The following is a 23,645-nucleotide window of genomic DNA, read 5'->3' on the forward strand; positions in this document are numbered from 1 at the left end:
CAAAAGTTTAGAATGTCATTGGGCTCACTAGTCTTATTTTAAATCCGATTTCAATGATATTTTCAATGATTTAGGTTTATTTCTCTCTCTATTAATTAACAGATAAATCAACCTGTTTAAAAGTACCGGATCATAATTTATGTATACCTATATTGGCTACATATGCCTACTAATTATAGCTATTTATTTTTTTACTTAAAGGACAAGTCCACCCCAACAGAAATTTGATTTGAATAAAAAGAATTAAAAAAAACTCCAACAAGCATGACACTGAAAATATCATCAAAATTGGATATAGAAAAAGAAAGTTATGACATTTTAAAGTTTTGCTTCACAAAACAGTTACATATGCACATCCTGGTCAATATGCAAATGTCAAGTGAAACAACGATTAATTTCTCCCTAAACATCAGTGGAATTAGCATTGTTTAATATTATATTGGTCAGTCAAGTTGGTCTTTTTTGTCAAATGTGTAAAAAATGAAATATTATATAATTCAAACAACAAAAAACAAAAGAAATAGTGGGTGATGGACATCATCGACAGACTCATCTGCATGTCACTGAGTTGTGCATCACTGTTTTGTGAAAATAAGCGAAACTTCAATGTCATAACTTTTTATTTACATCCGATTTTGATTAAATTTTCAGCGTTCATACAGCCCTCGGGACAGCCCATACAAAATGAATGTTACAGCCCCTCCCCCCTTATAAGGGCTTGATCAAATTGATTCATGACAAGGAATAATCCTCGACTTAATTGGTGCAGATGATCATCAACAATGACCTACGCAACAATATAATGAAGCAACGGTAGTTGAGCTGAGTTTGTGTTAGGCGAGCCTCCTGAATGAGCCACCGTGATTAGATAAAAATTGGCAATAGCCACTGATTAATAGATATGGATCATTAAAATCACCAATATTCAGATAAACAGTTGATATAAATAGATATACAAAATTAATTTTGTCTTTTTACAAATATTTGATTTGAATTTATCGAATTTAATACAAAGTTTAATAATGTAATGTTCAATTATCATTGTTTAGATTTTGCCAATTTCGTCAAGTCTTCGATTGTCGATCTGTTTTTTGGAGAAGAAACTGCTGTAAAGAAATATTGCGGGAAATCAACAAAATGTTTAAGGCGAAGAGTATTTCTGCAGAACACAAGGATTTGATACATGATGTTGCATTTGACTTTTATGGTCAACGAATGGCCACTTGTTCCAGTGATCAGAGTGTACAGGTAAGGCATTCCACAGGTAAAAAGTCTCTAACCCTAAACAAACTGCTAATTTAAAATTTATGATTGGTCCCACATATTGGAATCCGCGTGAGAAGATAATAATCGTCATTGTAATTGTTGATACTATCACTATCAGATTCAGAGGCGCACGGCCAATCATAACCTTGTTCATTGAATGAGTGCAATATGGGAGACTCTCTTCAATATGGGAGACTTGCTTTGCAAAACTAAAACTTTTAAAAGGAAACAACACCAACATTCAACAAAAGCATGATTTTTTCCACCCAAAATTTTGTCTCACTGAGGTCAGAAGCCCATTTGTTTTGTGTGTGATCGACAACAAAAATCCTTATCAAAACAAAAGTATACGGTGAATAGATTTTTTCAGGAAACAACAATATATCACTATCAACTTGAAGCATACATCTAAGACTAAGGGCTTCAAATGTACCCCATAAAATTTTAAACTCTATTATGGTTACTGAAAAAATCCACCTTGAACAAGACCATCGCAAATGTTCCAACTTACCCCAATACAGGGTAAGTTGGAACATGATGGGGTAAGTTGGAACAATTTAGAATTAAGAATTCTACTAAAACTACTTAAATCTGTAATATTACATGGTTTTAGCCTATTTGCTTCATTCTTTCAAGTTCAAAATATTTAAAGTGTGGATTTGTTGAACTTTATGTTTTATATTATACAGCCACTCACGCAAGCAGACTGTAGTAGAATTCCGCATATTTAGGAGCACTTGATTTTACATGCAATTAACTGTACTATCAGCAATTTCATGTACTTCTGCATCAAATTTACAAGACAAAAATTAATTGTTTATGACTTTTGGTTGAAAAACACCATTTGCATTGACCTTGTACATGGAATCACGTATTTGAGCAATTTTTGGTCCGACATGCACGTACAAAATGTTGCATAAATTCGAAACCGCGCATACAGGCATTGCAAATTTGGTTGTTGATAATGACAATAAATTGAGGGCAGTATTGCAGAAATAAATTTAAAGACGTTAAAGAAAATTACAATGTTTCAACTTACCCCGCGTTCCAACTAATCCCGGTCTCCCCTACTGTTATATTTTGCAAATTGATTTGTGGTAAAATATAATTCATTTTATCATTGTAAATATGGAAGGATTGAAACAAAATAAATCAAATTATTTATTTTATCATTGTAAATATGAAAGGATTGAAACAACATAAATCAATTGTATGTTCCCATGTTGTGTGGACTTTTTTCTTTGATCTACGCATACACAAGGCTCGACATTAGCGGTGGCCCGGGGCCACCAAAAATTCATCTCGAGCAACCATTATTGAAAAATGTTAAGTTTTGGTGGCCCGAATCGGGCAACCAATAATTTTCAAAGTAGCGCAATTTTTCTCCCGAATTTGCATGCATTTATCAACCTTCTACAGTTAAAATTGCAAGCCAATTTGTCATGCGCCTTTTTTGTTAATCTACACACAAATACACACACACAAAGATTGCATAGTCATGACAGTATGTAGGCCTACCGCTAGCATACAGTAGCTATTATTCAGCCGGCCGCGCCGGCTGTCTGGCTGAGCTTTGCATGCATGAAACCAATGCAGCTAGCTGTGCGCGAGCAGACTATTCAGACCCAGGGAGCTGCGATACGAAATGTTACTGCTAAGAAATCTTCCCCAGAACTTTGGAAATCTACGTCAAAGTCACATTTTACACCAATGAAATGCCCTTCTACAGTCCATATTACTGAAACCTGATTAATTGCAAGCATTAAAAGGAGGAATTATGACCTCTCTTTTGACTCAAAAAGACCGATTTCCAAATGCATTTAATACACATAAAACACATAGGTGAGTACATCACAGTCCCATATGTGCATTTGTATGTATGTTGATATTTGGTTTATTTCGAAGCTGTGTCTCTTTGAGCCAAAAATAAATAGGCCGCTCTTTCTTTCTTGTTTACAAATGACTTCTTAAACCACTCTTAAGGAAGTAAATACTTTGGGAAGGCATTTCATTGATATGACATGTGAATTTTTTCCATCATTTTGTCAAATATAGGGAAGGAATTTTGTCACTGTTTGTTCCAGATAACTTTTGCCATTTTATTTTTTTCTTTCATTTTTTTCAGTGATTAAACCATTTATACCCCTTCCCATTGAAAATGCCTGATTAAAGAACATGTTTCTACTGAATAATAATAATTTTCCCCATTTTTTGATAATTTTGTTTTATTTATTTTTCTTAAATTTTCTTTTGTTTTTCTCAATTTTTTTTATGACCTGTTCTTTGTTTTTTCTTTCAATTTTTCTTTTGTTTTATTTCACTTACCGTATTCATTTTCACAATTTTTGTTTTCTTTTTTCAATATACTATTCTAAAAATTATTTTTGTTTATTTCCCCCTTTTACACATTGTTCTAATTCTGCAGCATGTGATTTTCTCCTGCTATAATATGCTGGAAAAGAGAAAATAAACTGGATTTGGGGCCTGCATAATCTAGGTTTTACAATCAAAAAGGAAGAAAGGAAAAATCATTGTTTTGTAAATCTGAGTTTGATATATGCACTATTTATTTACTTTACCATTATGAGTATGTGTCTATACAGAGATTAAAAATCTACACAACCTGGGAACAATACAATTCTTTTATTCTCTTTCAATCATTTCATATTTACAATGATAGAACAATTTATATATTACCACAAAATAAGCAAAGTAAAATAACAGCAAGCACGATTTACATACAAGATGTACAAAGAATAGTGGTACGTGTTGGTGATTGCAGAATATTTCAGTTTTATTCATTTTTAATTAATGTTTTTCTTTATATTTTTCGGGCCACCAAAATTATTAGTGGGCCACCAAAAAAAATTATTTGAAGGTTTTGGTGGCCCGAACGGGCCACCACCAAAAAAAGTTAATGTGGAGCCTTGGCATACATGTAATATACACACACACTCATAACATTTGGTAAAGTAAATAAATTATGCATAACAAACTCAGATACAAAACAATTTTCCCTTTGTTCCTCATTGAATCCCGAAACCTAGAGTATGCAGCCCCCAAATCCAGTTTATTTTTGTTTTCTCTGCCTTGCAGCATATTATAGCAGGAGAAAATCATAGAATAATATGCATAAAAGTGGGAGACAATCAAAAATAATTTTCAAAAAATGTAATACAAAAGGAAAACCAAAATATTTAAAGAAGTGAAGTAATAGAAATAAAAAGAAATTAAGAAAAAAAAGAACAGGAAAGAGATAAGAAAAAAAAAGAAAAAATAGAAAAAAGAAAAGAAACAAAAGAACATGAAAGAAAAATGAATAAAACAAAATGAAAACAAAAATTTGGAAAAGGGGGAGAGAAAGGGGAAAAATTAAGAAGCCATTACAAATAATATTTAACAGCTGTGGCAAAAGTCTATTCTGACTGGAATACAATTAAAAGCCAAGCAAATCATTTTCACTTGCCTTTTGGCAATGGGCATTTCTATTTTTAAATCCTTCAGTTTGTATTATTGTTTTTTATCCTTTTCTTTAATGAGGCAAAGTCAATTGGAAGGGGTAGAAACAGCTTAACCACTGTAAAAAAAAAATGAAAGAAAAAAAAACACTGATAAGGGAACAGCAAAAGTTATACTGGAAAAAAACAGTGTGAGAAAAGTCCTTCCCTATATTCGCCAAAATGTCGGAAAAATCCACATTTGATATCAGTGAAATGCCTTCCCAAAGTATTTAGTCTCTCAGGAGTGGTTTAAGAAGTCATTTAAAAACAATAAAGAAAGAAATTATCTGTTTAATTTTGGCTAGAAAAGAAAGAAACTAAGTATCAACACACATACAAATGCACATGGGACTGCACTGTTCTCACCTATTGGTTTTTGTGTTTATTCATTTAAAATTCAGTCTTTTTGAGTCAAAAGAGAGGTCATAATTCCTCTTTCTAATGCTCGCAAATAATCAGGGTACACCAGATTTTGGCAATATGGACTGTAGAAGGGCATTTCATTGGTGTTGAAATTGACTTTGATTTTCGAAGTTCTGTGGAAGATTTCTTAGCAGCAACATTTCGTATCGCAGCTAGGCTGCTAGTTGAAATGCCAATGGCTTCATTCAGCTTATGATATGCCATGCACGTACGCCGGCGCCAGCCAGCTGGATATAGCTATTGTATGCTATAGCGGTATAGTACCGGTATTGTCATGACTCCAAACTTTGTGTGTATTTGTGTGTAGATTGAAGAAAATGTTGGAAGACGATCTGGCTTGCAATTGGAACTGTAGAAAGTTGATAAAAATGCTGCAAAATTAGGAGAAAAATTGTGCTACTTTAGAATTGCCCAATTCTGGCCACCAAATCTTAGCATTTTTCAATAATGGTTGCCCAAGGTGAATTTCTGGTGGCCCGGGCCACTGCTATTGTCAAGCCGTGATTTAGGGTCAATGAACTTTGGCCATGTTTGGGGTATTTGTTGAATTACCATCGTAACTTACATGTAGAAAATTTATGGATCTAGTTCATAAAACTTGGACATAAAGAGATCAAGTATCACTGAACAACCTGTGCGAGTTTGAGGTCACATAGGTCGCTGAACTTTTTGCCATGTTGTAGGTGATTGTTGAATTGCCATCATAACTTGAAAGTTTATTGATATACAGTGCGTATCAAAAAAAAGTTTACACTTTGAAAAAGCCCTGGGAATTGAAAAAATTTATAATGTTTGGGTAATTTTTTCACATATAATCTTTTGTTTGGGTCTCATCTATCCAATGAAAGGAAAAGTTTTGACAGAATGTTACACTTGAGTGAGCACCGTCTATTTTTGTAAAGCTCGCAGAAATCTGTTTGCACAGAAACGCTTGTTTTCACGCTGTGTCAAGGGGAAAGGGCGAAATCAAACTGACCCTGCGAAACATTTCTCAGACATTTCCCTCCCACTTTTAGTCAATTGAAATAAAATGGATTCATTCAAGCATTTTGGAACAACTTTGCCACCCAAATTGAAATTTCAACACTTAGTAAGCACAACCGTTACCCTTTTTGTGCCAGCTGGATCTGAGGACATAACTGATTCTAAAAAAAAAGTTTGTATCAGATATCTCCAGCCTTTTTTCACCAAGTTTTTATCATTTAAAGTGGGTATAAATTTCAGTTTTCATTTATTACTTGTTTCTCCACACTTTTGTCAAGCTTGACAATGATTAACAAAAATAATCAAGCCTAAGCCGTTTCATTTAAATCACAGTTCAGTGTAAAGCAAATATCGTCACGATGACATCGGTGTGTGGGGGAGTGGGGCAAATTGCACTCTTCAAAGTGTTTTGGGCAAGGAAACAAGTTAAAAAAGGTAAAAGATATCTTCAAATAAATTTTACTAGCTAAATTCAATGTGTTCTTCTTGATTAAGGTATACTTTTATTCGCATAAATATTTCAAAGTTCTGCACAAATCATTTTTCGCTAACTTTTTAAAAGTAAATGGTGCTCACTCAAGTGGAAATATTTTTCGACAGTTATATCGTCATTTGCTTAAATGAATCTGTACCAATGCTAAGTTTGGAAAAATCTTCAGGATATTACAAATGTATAATTTTACAGGATTTTTTCTAAGTGTAAACTTTTTTTGATACGCACTGTAGTTAATGAAATATGAACATAGTGGTAATGCAGTATCATTGCTCATCTTGCACAAGTCATAGGTCACTTGATCAAGGCCAAATGTCATTTAGGGTCAATGAACGCAGTAGCGAATTATATGATTGAAGTTTTTTTTTGTGAATAAATTATTTTATGGGCATTTTCAAAGTCAGCACTGCTGCTATATTGAATCGTGTAATGCAGACAAGACTGCCAGAGGTGCTCCACTTGTTTTAAACAAGTGGAGCACCTCTGGCAGTCTTGTCTAATAATAATATACGCGGCAAATTATCATAATTTATACAGGAAATCTGCATAAACCATGGGTTCAACTGATGGTTTTAAAATCCACCTTTGTGAATGTGCACCATTGAGGTCCCAATGCTCCCTAGGGTGCCTGTTGGTACTAGGGTAGGAGTGTGAATATCATTTATCATGATGATTGCAAGGTAACCATCAATGGTAAGGTTATTGATCATGTAGGTTTAGGATTATCCTTGTCAAATCATCTGATTTTCTGACAATTATCAACTCAATTTTGCTATTTGAAGTGATCATTTCAGTTTGTCCTGATTTAAAAAAAAATCTCATTTTGGTTCTTGAAAATGGGCTAAACATTGGCATTATAGTGTAAAAATACAATCCCCAAAGTATCATATCTAAAGGAACTATCTTAAAACTTTGGAGATGTAAACCAAAGTTTGAAATTAATGGGAGGTTGGTTTCAATGATTATGTGTATACAGCGAATCTGTGCACCACAATACTCGAACTCTAGATGAAACCAGCATGACCTACCTACAATGTGTACAAGGAACGCACACTGAATGCACAGTGTACATGTAGCTAATAATAGCGTGTGTATAGGCAGGGCTCCACACTAACCCATTTTTTCTACTGGTCCAACCTATTCATGTCGGACCAGTAGATACCCAGTTTTTCAAATTTTTACTGGTCCGAACCTAATATCTACTGGTCCCCCAAAATGAAGAAAAAATTTAAAAAAGGCGCAAGTTTATTTGTCTAGCCTTTCGTTACCCCCCCCCCCCCCCGCAGTGAAATGAAGGAATGAAGGACAAAAAGAAAGCAAGACAGAAACGAAGAAGGAAAGAAAGAAAGAAAGAAAGAAAGGAAGGAAGGATAAGGAAGGGAGGAAGGAAGGAAAAGAAAGAAAGAATAAAAAAGGAAGGAAGGAAGTAAAAAAAGAAAAGGTAAAGAAAGGATAGATGTGAAGGAAGGAAAAAAGAAAGAACTAAAGGAAAGGAAGGAATAAGAAGGATCAAAAATAAGAAAGAAAGAAAGGAAAAAAAGAAATGAAGGAAAGAAATGAAGCAAGCAATACAGAAAGAAAGAACAAAATCTGGAAAGTAGTAAAGGAAAGAAAGAAGAAGCAATAAAAAAAAGAAAGGGTTAAAGGAGTTAAGGAGAGATGGAAAGAAGGACAAAAGAAAGAAAGAGGAAGGAAGGATTGAAAGAAGGAATTAAGGAAGAAATAAAGGAAAGGTAAAATGATAGATAGAAGGAAAGAAATAAGTAAAGGAAGGAAGGGAAAGAAGGAAAGACGCAAGCAATATAAAAAAAGAAAAGGTAAAAGAATAGATGAAAGGAAGAAAAAAAGAAAGACTGAGAGACAAAGAAAAGAAGAAATAAAAAAAGGTAAATAAATGATTGGTGGAAGGAAGAAACAAAGAAAGTAATGAAGAATGAAGGAAAGAAAAGGGTAAAAGGAAGAAGAGATGAATATACTATAGGATGGATGGACTCAAGAATTAAAGAAAGAAAAATATAAGGAAGGAAGAAAGGAAGGAAAGAAGAAAGGAAGGAAGGAAAGAAAGAAAGGAAGGAACGAACAAACAAGGAAGGAAGAAAGAAAGAAAGAAAGAAAGAAGGAAGGAAGGAAAGAGAGAAAGAAAGAATGAGAAAGAAAGAAAGAGAAAAAAAAGAAATAGAGAAAAATATTTTTTAAAAGGATAGAAAGAATGAAAGAACGAATTAAAGAAAAAAAAAGAAAGTAACCAAAAAAATTAGGGAAGAAACAAAGAAAGATTGAAAAGAAAGAAGGAAAGAAAGATAGGAAGAAAACAGAGGAAGAAAGCTAAAACTATCATCATAAATAATTTATCAATTTCTTTTTGGCTCAATTAAAATAGCTACGAAAGAAAGTCAGAAACCAAGTGTATCAACACACACATAAATGCATATGTGGGGCTAACTTGTATTCAGACGATATCACCCGAAACCCGATCTGTTTGAACCAAACAGAAGTGAAAATTTATCCTTTTACTGCTTACAAATGACAGAGTTACTCCAATTTTTAGGAAATATGGACATTATAAGAGCCTTTCATGAGTATGAACCGCAAATTTTGACAGTTCTGTGAGAGATTTCTGCCAGAGTTTAGCCAAGCTTCGTTCGCGCAGCCAGTAAAGAATTTACCACGTGAGTTGTGTTGCTGGCTAGCTGTACATATGTACACTGTACTGTATCTGCTCTAGTAGCAATTACGTGCGATTCATTCTGTGTGTATTCTGTGTGTGAATGACAGAATTTATCGGGGGGAATGGTTTGCAGTGAATTTGACCATTTCTGGAAAAGTTATTGGCCCAACAATGGTTTCTATTACTGGTCATGTCAGACCCTTAAAATCTTGCTATTTTTGGAAAAATTACTGGCCCGACAATGATATTTTTTACTGGTCATGTCGGACCAGTAAATCTTCCTATTTCTGAAAATCTACCGGCCCGACAGCGATTTTTACCGGTCCGGGACCGTCGGACCGCCGCTAGTGTCGAGCCCTGTACTATAGGAGATACACACAGCAGAAGGGAGTCAACACAGCTAACATACTTTTTGAATTTGGGAAAACTAGGCATGTGCTGAATGGGTCTCACAGACATTCTCAAAATCAGGCTAATAAATTGCTACTTGTGTCTAAATTAGCATTTTTCATCCTATATTTTGGTCTGTTTCAGGGTTTTTGAGGACAGATACAGGCACTCATACACATGTTTCATCTTAGTTTGAGAATTTTTTAAATCAGCTGCTCACAAAGCGATACAGTCCCTTTAGATAAAAAAAGTTTAATTCAACAAATCAAACATTATTGAATGTTACTAGACTTTGCAACCGTAGTACCAATGAGGTAAAGACATACAGTGTTGATGGTGACAATAATGTGGTGCATTAGGAGAAAGTCGGCACCTGCGGTAACACACAAATGCATGTGTTGATGACAAGGCTCGTTGGAGTGAATTGTCTCTTGATTTTATTTATTTATTTTTTTTAGTTTTTAACTTTTTCGAGTGGAATTAGTTATATTGTTTATTGTAGTTTATATATGACAAATTATGTCAAAGGTAAAATTTGTACTAAAAAATCTGTGGATTTTGTACAATGGTGCTTGAAAGTCTGACTACTCTGGCAGCTTTTTTTTACTAAGTATTGAGGTCCTGATGCCCCCTAAAGTGCCCTCACTATTTCTTTTGTATTTTTGTCTCACCCTGAACAAAGGTCAGGGGTCAAATGATATGAGGTCATGTCCATCCTTTTTCAAGTTTTTTTTCAACCTGCTCTCATTTCTTTATATCTGCATCAACTGTGTTTAGACTCGGTGCAAATGATCATCGGGTAATACCACATGTGTGTTCTTGAGGATGATGGGGTCGAAGGTCAACTGGGGGTCAAAAGGTCAAATGATGTGAGGTCATGTCCATCCTTTTTTCCAGTTTTTGTTCAACTTGCTCTCATTTCCTTATATCTGCATCAATTATGTTTAGACTTGGTGCAAATGATCTGTTGGGTAATGCCACATGCATTCTTGAGGATGATAAGGTCAAAGTTCATCTAGGGGTCAAAAGATTATGTAACATATTATTATCAGGCGAGACTCGTGGTACAATGTTTAAACTACCTGGTTATTATATGAACTTTGAAATATATTACATATTTCCTCAGGATAATGTACCCGTGGTTATGCCATTGTTGTAACCTTATTTTCAACTCTGCAAAAATTTAAATCCTTACAATGAAATACAAAATAATTAGCGAGTGTGCAACATCTTTGACTCTCATTTGTATACCAATATTTTGTGTAATATGTGAAAAATGAGTGAAAGTTTAGAATGTCATAACATATTAATTTTACATCTGATTTTGATAGTTTTCAGCATCATGCCTAATTGATTTTCCCTTTTTTTTGTAATTCAAATTCACTTTTTGTTGGGGTGGATTTGCCCTTTAATTTCATAATTATGAACATCAGATTTTTAAAATAAATATTTTGAATACAGGTATGGGATCTAGGAGAAGATGGAGAATGGCACTGTACAGCTAGTTGGAAGGTAAGAAAATAAAAAAGAAGGTGAAAGAAGAGAAGAAGATGGAAAACAAATAGGAAGAGAAAGGGAATAAAAATAAAGGGAGAAGAAAACAAGAGAAAAGAATAATAATAAAAAAAAGGGAACAGGGAGCGTGAGATGAAGAGGGAGGGTTGGGAAGAGGGAGGGAGGGGGGGGGGAAGGAGGAGGGGGAAAGAGAAGAAAAAGAGGGAGTGAAATGTTGAGACTTGCTCACAGTTAGAAATAATTGGCCAGTAAAATGATTTTATATTTAGATAGATAGATAGATTAGATAAATGGTATATTTGAATATATAAATGTACAAATCTCCATGAGTCGTAGTTTGACAACTAAATTGTGCATTGGATTACAAAAGTATTTTCACATGGTAAAATTTCACATAGTAATGATAATGAAACCTCGTATTAAGGCAACATTTAACAGTGAGATAAATTAATTCAAATTAAAACGGGAGAGTAGAGAAGAGAATGAAAATGGAAAACAAGGAGGGATTACAATGAATCGATAAACTTAACATTTACTTAAAATATGTATGAAATATACTGTATTTTCAGACACACAGTGGGTCTGTTTGGAGAGTAACATGGGCGCATCCTGAGTTTGGACAGGTCTTAGCATCATGCTCCTTTGATAGAACTGCAGTTGTATGGGAGGAGATGGGTATGTACAATCAAACATTTTTCTCATTATTTACTGATTTATTGTTTATTTTGGTACACTGTATGTATTCATATATATGTATATATGATCATTAAAGGTATATGCTAGTTTTGGTAACGATATCAAAATGAGTTCGTACAGAATCCAATGAAATGACCACCAAAGTGTCTGTTTGTATAAATAAAACGCATGTGCCAAAGAATTCTGGAAGAAATTGTGTAATTGCTGAGAAATCAGCAAATAAGCACAGGAATCGGGTAGGGCGTCGGGCCCGACGCCCTAAGCAATAAATATACATTGTCCCACGTGCGCTTATCTGTGTTGGGGATCTTCGGTGTGAACATTTTTCAGCGTAGATTTCAAGATTTCACAAAGTTCAGTTAATATAACTGTACCAGATCTAGATCCTCGATGATATACTGACAATTAAGCCTTGTTTTACAGACTTTCTCATGAAATCAGTGTTTACTGCAACTACTGGAATTTCTCTTTAATTCTTTGTTCATTTCACAAACAATTTATTTTGTTTATCTGCTATTCTATTTTACTAGTATATTGCTGAAATAGAAATAGTTGCACATTGGAAAATATCAATGACTCGGTTCCGAGTTTGGTTTATATTGCTAACAAAGCATATCAAAGCATTAGTTCGCCAAGTTGTTTTATTTATACCCATTGTTCCGTTCCAGGCAATGTAGAGGTACATGTAGATAACATGTTTGAATCATATACAGGCACAATAACAAATAGTTAAGCATCATAGCCATCCAGAGTATGTAATGGTAAATCAGTGTTTTCAAAGAGGTATGCATTATTAGCGCATAAGAGGGGAGATGGAAAAAAAAACAGGTAAACCATAATGAAGAGAGAGGGGGGGGGGGAATGATGAACAAAGCAAGAAAAAAGGAGACAGGAATTTATATATGATAGAAAACATTTGGTTTTATATACTATATATATTTAGACAAACTAATTGATTAGAAATCATTAAAAACATTCCTATCTTATTGTAATTTAGAAATGATGTTGATTTATCATGTAGTTTCCATGTGTGAATTACAATATCAAGGTCTTAATAGAGGTATTATTATGATATCATAACAAATTTAGTGTATTTTACTTTTATATGTATTATTTAATATTGGCATTTACTTCTCATATTGTACTGGTGTACTTTTATTTATGTATCAATATTGAATGGATTAGCAGTCTGTTTTTGAATTGCTTTCTCTGGTGTCTCTCAATGATCCATTTATTTTCACATTTTGAGTGTAATTTTTTTGTTCTTTTGATTGTTTTAAATGGTAATTTAAATTGAATCTTTTTAAAAATTTCATTTCATAAAATGCAGTTGGAGATTCAAAGCCAAATGAGAGAGGGAAACATCACTGGGTATGTAATATTTTATTCTCTGCATGTATATAGAGGAATTAACAATCTGTATATTGATTTAGATAATAATTTTTTGTCTGGAATTTATCAGTTTTGGTAAGCTTTCATCTGCAGTGCTGCAAGCTTTGTCTGTCATTAAGTTTTAGAATGGGATCATACCTTGAAGAAAGATAATATCTAAATCTCTTTCCAGGGAGGGGAGGATGATCCATATTAATTGGCACAAGTGTTGATAGCTTCCTATTCATGTGGAGACGTCAATGTATCTAATGAAATTTATCGTACTGCATTCGCATGTACATCATCAAAGGGAAAGGTTTGAGGAAGCTCTCAGCATCCAATTTGAAACCTTACTGAAACCGATTGGTGTTTCATAAAGCTGTTCGTGAAGTTACAAGTTTACGCACGACTGGAACATGTTCTTAGGTCATAAATCAATTATATAGGGATATCACATAGCACAAGAAAGGATCACCAGTCGTGTGTAAAGTCATTCGTATCTTACGAACAGCTTTATGAAACACCCACCCAGTAAATTTACCTGATTGTAATCAAAGCACTTCTTTTTAACCTGTACCATCACACCAACCAGGGCCATGTAACATAAAGCTTAGCAACTGATTTTTTAGGATTGATCATACACAATAGTCAATGCAATCAATCGTAGAAATCAGTCCCATGATCAATTGCTATGCTTCATGTTATGTGTCCCTGATAAACCTCTTCAGTGCTGTATTGACGATGGATGTATGTTTCATTCTGTTTAATTCCAAAATAAAGTTCATTCTGAGTTTTTAGTGTACCATTTCCGGATGTAAAATGCGAAGTACTTCAAGTATTTCCAGAAAGTGAGAAATAAGAAAAAGTATGAATTACAGGTAGGATTTTTAGAGGTTATTGTATTCTAAAAATGAGAGACAACACTGTCTCCTCTAAAGCTCCTAAGATATTAGAAAATGGATTGCTATAAACTGAAGAAGGCACTTTAAAGGAATGGTCCAGGCTGGAGATATTTCTATCTCAATAAATAGAATAAAATTCAAAGAGCAAAATGCTGAAAATTCGATCAAAATTGGATAACAAATAACAAAGTCATTTAATTTTAAAGATTTGCATTATTCTGGTGTAAAAGTTTTAGGCATGTCCTCATGAATATTCATTAGGTTTGTTGATGCTCATGTGTAATCTAATACATAATTGGAAATTGGACTGGATGAATGATAATCTTCATGAGCTCTAAATAAGTTTATGAAAGATGAGAAACTAGCAGTAAACCTAACTCTGATATTTCCCATCATGCCCTTGCAGGCTCAGCGAGCAATGCTTGTAGACAGCAGAACGTCTGTCTCGGATGTCAAATTTGCACCTCATCATCTTGGCCTTCAATTAGTAAGTACTTATATAAAATAATTCAAATATTATTAATTGATAAATCAAATCAATCAATTAATACAATATGTACCATATCATTTGATTTATATTGATAACAAGCTGATAACTGATATGCAACATTTATTCAATTTCCATTTTATTTCACATAAAAAACATAAAAATCACAAAATTACAAAATTGTTATATATTGCTTATTTTTATGATTGCTGTTTTGAACCACTGCATATTGTAATGATAACAGTAACTGTAATAATGATAAATATGTTTTGTGTAGCACATGTCACAAAAAGGAATCCAGTCCGTATGTGTATAGAAAAAAGAGAGAAAGAAAAAAGGATTACAACTAACTTGAAACTTGTAGATTTTTCGTTTTGCCATGAACAGTTTAAAAAACACACAAAGACATTTGTTTTTTTTTCAAAGATTCATTTAAAAATCTTAGGAGCGTTTCATGAAAGGACTTGACAGACGTTTTATCTGCCAAAGTATGTTGTATCCGACATTTACCTAACAATAGTGCTTTTCAGCCAATAGAAATCAAGGAAAATTGTCAGATCTGGGGTACGTTTAATGAACGGACCTGTCAGACATTTTATCCGACAAGTCCTGTTTCATCCAACGGTTACCATAGAAACAGTGCTTCTCAGCCAATAATGATATATTTTTTCTTCATATTTTGATAAATTCCTTTTTTTACAGGCAACATGCTCAGCAGATGGGATTGTTAGGATATATGAAGCACCTGAAGTTACAAATTTAGCCACTATGAATTTACAGGTAACAAACAATGCTAAATGTTATGTCTTCTAGATCACCCTAACAATATATTGATTTGAATAGAAAGAGAAGAATTAAACATGCATTTCACTAAAAGAATTGGAATTAAAATGAGATTTTTATGAGGGTTTCAACTTTTGCAAAGTTTTATATAAAAAAGCCAAGTCCATCCTAGTAACATTGATTTCAATAGAAAGAGAAATTTATACAAGCATTGCATTAAAAAATTGAGATTAGAATGAGAAACTTATGACATTTTAAACTTTTGCATTGTGTCATATTAGAGATATCTAGAACATTGGCAAGTATGTCAGTGAGAGAACCCCATGATATAAATCACTGTTACTTTTGTATTTTATTCTGTGAAATCTCAATTTTTTTTCTAATATAAAAGTGAAATGTGGCTCTACCTATCCTTAATGCTACAACTTTTTTTTTCATTCACTCTCTTAGACCGAACTACAGACCAAACTTAGTTGTAGCTGTTTATCATGGAATCCTTCAAGGTAAGAAAAAAGATGAATTAATATCATTTTTACTATTATAATGGCAAAGATGAAAGAAAAGTCAATGAATACAAAACAAGTTGATTTTGAATTTGAAGAGAATTAGAAGGTAACTGGGAAAAGAACTTCAGATCATCCCAAAGGTCTTTTTTTCAATATGTGTGACTTTGAAGGATCTAATGTAAAAATGAATGTTTACAATTAGAACTGTTCTTTGTGTGGTTACAGTGGACTATTACAATATAATTGTTGACTTTAATGCAAACTTTTTAGTTTTTGATTTATGCAAATCAGATCTGTGTTAATTTTAAGGCTTACAGTCAAAAAGTGAGATTTGATTATTCTGTACTTTGATTTAACATATAATTGGCATTTCAATTTCTTGGTATTGACTTTTTTTTTGACATGGTTATTATATATTTTTTTAAAAGATAAAGCGATTTCACAATCATTTTTTTCATCAACTAATAGTGATCTGCTTATTATGTTTGCATTTAGATTGACACAATTAATAAAAGATTGGATGGGTTAGATGAATAATTAAACAAATGAAGGAATGAATGGATGAGTGAGTGATCAAATAGATTGATAAATGAATGAATGGATAGATGGTTCAATGGATGGATGGATGAATGAATGGATGAACAGATGAATGGTCAAAAAGATGGATGATGCATGAATGAATATTGAATAAATAAACAAGTTATAGTTACTTAGATATTTCAAAATAAATTAATGTATAAGGAAAAAAAAGCATAATGAAAAAATGAATAAACAGATGAATAGAATATGAATGATAAAGATTGATTTTATTCCCAATATATCCCTAGAGTGCATCCACCCATGATTGCTGTAGGTAGTGACAGCTCTGATCCCTCAGGAGGAGGTAAAGTTCAAATCTATGAATACAAGGAAAATGAAAGGTTAGTAATTGCCACACCAACCTCGGATAAATAATTTCCCCTATACTCTCTCAAAGTCTGATGATGATGATAATAATTATAATAATGATGATAATAATAATAATGATAATGATACTAATTATGATAATAATGATAATAATAATAATAATAATATTAATTATAATAATGATAATGATGATGATAATAATAATAGTAATAGTAATAATTATAATAATAATACTAATAATAATGATAATGATGATGATAATAATGATAATAATAATAATCAGCATTTATATAGCGCCATCTATCTAGAAACAATCTATTCCGAGGCGCATTGTTATTATTACCCCGGCTTAAGCTCGTGCTGCCTTTCAGCACTCAGTGCATTCGAGCAATTAAACTTGCCGGGTACCCATTCACCTCACTTGGGTAGAGTGCAGCACAATGTGGCTAAATTTCTTGCTGAAGGAAATTACGCCATGGCTGGGATTCGAACTCACGACCCTCTGTTTCAAAGTCCACAGCACTGCGCTTGATATACTTGTATATTGTAGTGACATATTTTCTATGAACATGATTTGATATAATTGATTAAAGTGATTGACTGTGATTGAAAACAAAAGAGGGATAAACACAAATAGTAATAAAGTTTTTGTGAGATGAAGTTTTGATTTTATTTATTGTAAGTAAATAACCTCTTGGCAAGAATCAGTTTACTGATATCATCAAGCTTTTATTTTGTTTTCTTTTTTTTTTTTAGAAAATGGCAGAAGATTGACACACTGAATGTGATCACAGAAGCAGTCCATGACCTAGCCTTCTCTCCAAACCTAGGTAGATCATATCACATGTTAGCTGTAGCAACCAAAGATGTTCGCATCATGACTCTGAAACCAATGAGGTATGTGTTATTATCACTGGTGTTAGTCCTTGCATCACACCTACTGTTCAGGGGAGGTGATCTATTGTTCCCCCCCCCCACTTGAATAGCATGACGTCATGGATTTACGCTTGTGGTTATTATCGTATAGTTGTTGGTTAAAATCATAATCCTTCATTTCTTAATTTGTACTGTTCTCTATTCTGTGTGCCTGATTCATCTTGGTTCACTGCCCTGAAACTGCAAGATTTCGACCCCTTGAATGTGTTAAGAACATGACTGTGAATCAGGAAATCGGTGTCAGCCAATAAGATGCATAAAAGAAATCTAGTAAAATATCTTCTAGCAGTATAATTTGGCCAGTCAAGTCCATGGACCAAATTATGTTCAAATGAATGTAGTCTTAGTGCCTTACAGTAGAATGAATAACAAAAATATAAAAGCTGATTGGCTAGATGGTTTACGCTGCTACTTTCTGTGCCCCATCAAGCCAGTGCAAGGACCAAAACAATAATGATAGCTGGATTTATGTAGTGTCTTTTACCTGAGGACACAAAGCGCTTTCTATTATTACGTAGGCTAGAGCTTGAGCTACCATCACCTTCACTCAGTGCATGCAAGGAATTAATACTGCCTGGTACCCATTCACCTCACCTGGGTCGAGTGCAGCACAGTGTGGATAAATTTCTTGCTGAAGGAAAACACGCCATGGCTAGGATTCAAACCCACGACCCTCTGTTTGAAAAGCGAGAGTCAGAACCACTACACCACAATGCGCCCACATAAATATGATACAAGTAATAAGCACAAGACAGCAATAGCATAAAGTTCATATGTCCAATGTTTCAAAGACTAGTCAACAAGCATACTATGTACTGGGATTTCCTTACGATTTCTGAGCAGCAGCAAAGCATTAGCTTTCCTCGTTTGACTAGCTTGGTATGATCACGCTTTGCTTTACAATGTTGAAAACATGATTTGCTCATTTTATGACAAACGGAGCAATTGATAATTGTGGGTCTTTTGAAATTTTGGCACATGATATTTATTCATGATATTTATTCACCTTTCCTCAGACTTATGGATCTTCTGTTGGATATGATCAGAAGTCATTTTGGTAACGACAATTTGAATTCTTGTTAAATTTTCAGGAGAGATCAGTTTGTGGGTTCAACAAGGATTGAGATCAGACAAGCAGCTCAACTAGTAGACTTCAAACAGAGTCAGGTAAGTATAATCTCAAACTTCTGACTAAGAAAGAGGGAGAAATAGTTTAAAACTTTATGACTAAAAGCCTTCATGGCATTTTGATGGTGAATGTGACAATTTGGTGCATTCATCATGATGATAATGCCACAAATTGATAGGGGGGTAGACAATTTGAAGATGAATAATTTGTTTAATGGATGTGTACTTTAATAATAATAATAATGATGACGATGATGATGATGATGATAATAATAATAGTAATGATGATGATTGTGATGATAATGCTGCTCAATGTCTTCTATTTAGGTATGGAGAGTAAGTTGGAATGTGACAGGTACTATCTTAGCTGCCTCAAGTGATGATGGATATGTCAGATTATTTAAAGGTAGGTGAAAATTTTATCACTTTTTATAAAAAAATTAAATCATTATCTTATTCACTGACTGGCTTGAAAAGTATTAAAAAGTGCAAATAAATTTGTATGGGACATTGAGTTTATTCTTTTTAGTGAGCAACATTTTCATCAAAGCATAGGGACATTTTCCATAACATAAAAGTGGGTGTCAGTGACAGGTTTCACTGCATGACAGATTAGGTAATAGTGATCCTCATCAAATCAATGATTTCACTTGTGGCACTTGATATGCATGTTTTTGTTGAATAAACTTTGCTCTTTTTTTCGGTGACAACCTTTATGAGGACCAGGGACCTGGGAAGGATTTTTTTTTCAGGGGGTGCTGATGTAAATATAACAAGCAAAAAAAAGAAAAAAAGTTTTCACTGCAAAATAGAGGTCATTTGGTCCTGAGAAATTTGAAATGCCAAAAAAAAAAGAAGGTTTCGATACAAAATGTTTGTCATTTTGGTTACAATTGTCCATTTTGGCACACCGACCAGAAATCCACGGGGTGCTGCCCCTATGGATAATAATATATGCAGCACCCCCCCCAAAAAAAAAGAAAAGAAAAAAGAATCAATTCTTTGGGATGCTGAAGCACCCCCAGCCATGATGAAGACCCAGGAGCCAATGAATAGTTTTTAAATAGTTTCAAAAAGGGGATCTTTTGTATTCCCCATACTGTTGAATAGACTTCCTGAAAATATAAAACATTATTAAAATCTCTGTTCAAGTCCTTAAAAAAATGTTCTAAAAACCTCTATATTTACGTCCTGGGGGGTGTTTCACAAAGATTTAAGTATAACTTAGGTCGCACTTAGATGTTGACGCGTACATGATATGCAACGCGCAATCTTATTGATCAATACGCAGTAGTGCGCGTCCTCTTGGCATGATCTGACCAATGCTGTCATGCCTTTTATACTGCGCGCAACTAGACATTTAAGTGCGACTCTAAGTCATACTTAAATCTTTGTGAAACACCCACCAGGTTTCATTATGCAACTTGAACACTCTACAGAGTGGATTAGTCACTTTATAAGTCACATGTATTCTTCTTATTTACATTGCACTTCAGCCAACTACCTTGACAACTGGAAGTGCATCCAAGAGCTGAAGGGTAGCGACGGAGGCCCCTCACCCGCCCTGATGACCGGGGTTCACTCCAGGCAAGACTACCCCTCCCATCGGGGGCGCAACACCAGCAGTGGTACCAACCAGCAGCAGAACGGTGCCGGTGCCACCCGGGAACCGAACGCACCACTGGGAGGTCGTAGCAGGTACCCTTTCATGACCTTGTGATTGTGACCTTTGCCACATCCCACCCCTCAAGAGTACCTCATAGCTTATCAAAACTCATCGTCATGGAAACTATATGTAAAATTGTTGGTTGCTTGCAAGAACTCTGTGGGATTGACACTTGGGTCTAGGACATGTTGGTCTAATACCAGATGGTCTAAGCCTCAAACTAGATCAATCATTGCACTCTATACTTCCACAAAATGCTGCATATCAACTTCATTCAATTTTCCTGACAAAGATAATGTACCAAACTTGGATAAATTGAAATTCATTTTACAGTCACATTGTCGTTTTCATTTCAAAATTAATTTTGGGGTCTTTTGTCATGAATGGTTTTAATGAAATTTGTACATTATGAATAGGTTGGAAACGGGAACTCCATGAAAATAGCGAAGTTAACCTACAGATGGTTAATCAAGTTGATAAGAATACCAACTACTTTGTCAATATGATATTAGTTTAAAAGGTAAAAAGAAAGTAGTTGCATCAAATCATTTAATGAGCAAGCCTTTTAAATCAAGTTTAATTGTCAACATATATATCTAGATCTGTTACATTGATGTAAAATTATCGTTGTGAAATCATGAAATCTTGGCTCAAACCGATAATTCTGATGATCACTAACACAGAAAGGCATTTGTGGGACAGTGTATTGATATTACTTGGGGAAAATACCAGATATTTGTTGGAATTCCGTGCTCATTTTGCTTGTTTTTTCTCGGCAATTACACATTTTCTTCCAGAGCCATTTGACACATATTTTTTTATTTATACATACAAACAATTTTATTGGATTCTTTTCGAACTCATTTGTAGATCGTTACCACAACTGGTAACTTTTAGTCATGACTTGGCTAAAAACTCATGTTGGCTTATTGTGAACATAATAGATGAGACTTATTTTAGACCATGTGGGGATGACGAACTGGGATTAGGCCAAATGGGGATTAGACTAGGTTTGATTAGACCAAGTGGAGATGCCTAAAAACTACTACAGTTCTGTCAACTCTTTACAACTTCCTACTGCATTTTTGAGTGGACAGAAACGTGAAATTTTACCCCCTCTTTTTACGATCTTTTTGTTCTCTCCTGCAATGAATGTGAGAAAATTCTTATTTTGAAGAACCTTCAATTTATTTTATGTCCATTTCTCGGTCATAGAATTGACAGGTATGTCATTTCCATCAATAAGAATAGCTTTTCTTGTCTGCAGCCAATGGTGTATTCTGTTATGTGTGTTGACATTGTTTATATGTCTCATTTACATTTAAACATGCAGCAGCTTTACTATAAAGTCCTATGCAATATGCTGGATATATGTATGCTACAAATATACAAGTACACATCTGACACTTTTATGAAGTGTGTTATTATTCATGCAATATTACAATTTGATTCAATTGTATCATTTGAATCGTGTTGCTAAGTAAATATTGCCATTTTGTCAAGCACAATAGAAATAGTTTTCTTAATTATTGCTCTCTTATCTCGGTAATAATCGCTGTATGCTTACTGAAGGTTTATTGTTGATAACATGTTTTGTCAACATGAGGGGGGTGGGGTTAAGAATGATATTAGTCATGGCCAGAGTAGGATTCATGAAAACTTTCTTTGCCTGTGATTACAAATGAACCCCCCCCCTCCTTTGCACAATACCAGTAGTCTGCGAGCACAGACTCATATTTCACACAAAATCAAGGTCTAGCGTGGAGACTCTCCATGTCAAATAAGAGCCAGCCACAGTACATAGTGAATGTAGTCTCACTACTTCAGACTCTGCATTATGCACTATGGGAAACTGCGAAAACCAAGGGTCTGTGCGTATAGACTACGATACCAGTACCAACATGCAAATCGTCATAGCTGTTTTAAGATTATGGTTTGTCTTTAAGTTATGACCATAGATATTTAAGACTATTTTTCTGGTATACTCCTATCTTATGTATTGTTATATGCTGTGTTTATCCTCTCATGTGGAAAGAAAATGTGTTTCTCCTTTATAGAGGGAGGGCAAATAACCTATTCAGTGAACATATGCCATGTGGACACAATCACTGAATGCTTTTAGAGCTTTTAAAGGAAACCAAAACCCAAGAAGAGAAGTAATCTGATTGGAAAGAGTAAAATGAGAGGAACAATTTAAATAAAAGTTTCATCAAAAACGGTTATGAAATAAGCAAGTTATGGGAGTTTGAAAACTCTTGTTGTACTTTCTATGGGCATCCTCAAATTGGCAAACGTGCTTCAAAATGGCTGATTTTGTGGACAACTCTCCATTTGTTTTGTACACAAATTTTCAGATTTTCCTCATCTTTCAAATTGCATCTTGCCTCCTTCTGAGCACAACATATGTCATGGGAAAATATAATCCACACCATATATGTCAAGGTCAGGAGGAGATAATGTGAAATATGTAAAATAAAGGGGAAAATCTGAAAATATATTTTTTTAAATTGTTCCTCTCATTTTACTCTTTCCAATAAGATTGCTTCTCTTCTTGGGTTTTGGTTTCCTTTAATTCACAGTAGTTCAGTAAGACAATGCAAATCTCAGCGTGGTTGATTAAGGAATTCAGCTTATATATTCAAGCCAATACTTACTGTGCAGGAGAATATTGTTACCTGAAATGGGAAAGAGGACCATATATTTTTTTCTCTGTCTCTCTCTCTCTCTCTATATATATATTTATATATGATGATGAAATACTTCTGCACAATCCTGGCAAATGAGAGAAAATAATAATAAAAATATGATAAAGTTTTATTTACCCGGGGTAGCCACTTCAGTTAGGAAACTGCTCTACCAGCGGGGCCTGCGTAACATAATATGTTATTAGAGTATTGCCTTATAGAGTAACGACAAATGCTGTTTTGAAAATTTTATTGACTCGTCATTTGGCTTTATTAATTGAGTAACATAAATCAGTTACTACTATGTTTGAATAGATACTTAGGGGTTCTGTAGAAGCTGT

The 23,645-nt window shown here is 34.0% G+C and overlaps 1 protein-coding gene across 1 annotated transcript; it reads left to right on the plus strand.

Moving 5' to 3' along the window:
- The first annotated feature begins 1,059 nt into the window (after window positions 1-1,059).
- LOC121407685 (nucleoporin SEH1-like) lies at window positions 1,060-20,747 on the plus strand. Its single transcript, XM_041598871.1, has 12 exons — window positions 1,060-1,248; window positions 11,186-11,236; window positions 11,809-11,914; window positions 13,266-13,306; window positions 14,615-14,695; window positions 15,398-15,475; window positions 15,929-15,981; window positions 16,812-16,904; window positions 17,647-17,787; window positions 18,918-18,993; window positions 19,282-19,360; window positions 20,451-20,747. The coding sequence occupies exons 1-12, from the start codon at window positions 1,138-1,140 to the stop codon at window positions 20,672-20,674; spliced, it is 1,134 nt and encodes a 377-aa protein (XP_041454805.1). The 5' UTR covers window positions 1,060-1,137; the 3' UTR covers window positions 20,675-20,747.
- The last annotated feature ends 2,898 nt before the right edge of the window (window positions 20,748-23,645 follow it).

This window comes from Lytechinus variegatus, chromosome 2 (assembly GCF_018143015.1).
Source record: "Lytechinus variegatus isolate NC3 chromosome 2, Lvar_3.0, whole genome shotgun sequence".
Taxonomy (NCBI): domain Eukaryota; kingdom Metazoa; phylum Echinodermata; class Echinoidea; order Temnopleuroida; family Toxopneustidae; genus Lytechinus; species Lytechinus variegatus.

Bases quoted from the DNA above. Each gene is read 5' to 3' on its own strand.
- LOC121407685 (XM_041598871.1), top strand. From the start codon at position 1,138: ATGTTTAAGGCGAAGAGTATTTCTGCAGAACACAAGGATTTGATACAT. The intron at 14,696-15,397 runs GTAAGTACTTAT...CTTTTTTTACAG, and splicing joins ATCATCTTGGCCTTCAATTA to GCAACATGCTCAGCAGATGG. The intron at 19,361-20,450 runs GTAGGTGAAAAT...ATTGCACTTCAG, and splicing joins ATATGTCAGATTATTTAAAG to CCAACTACCTTGACAACTGG.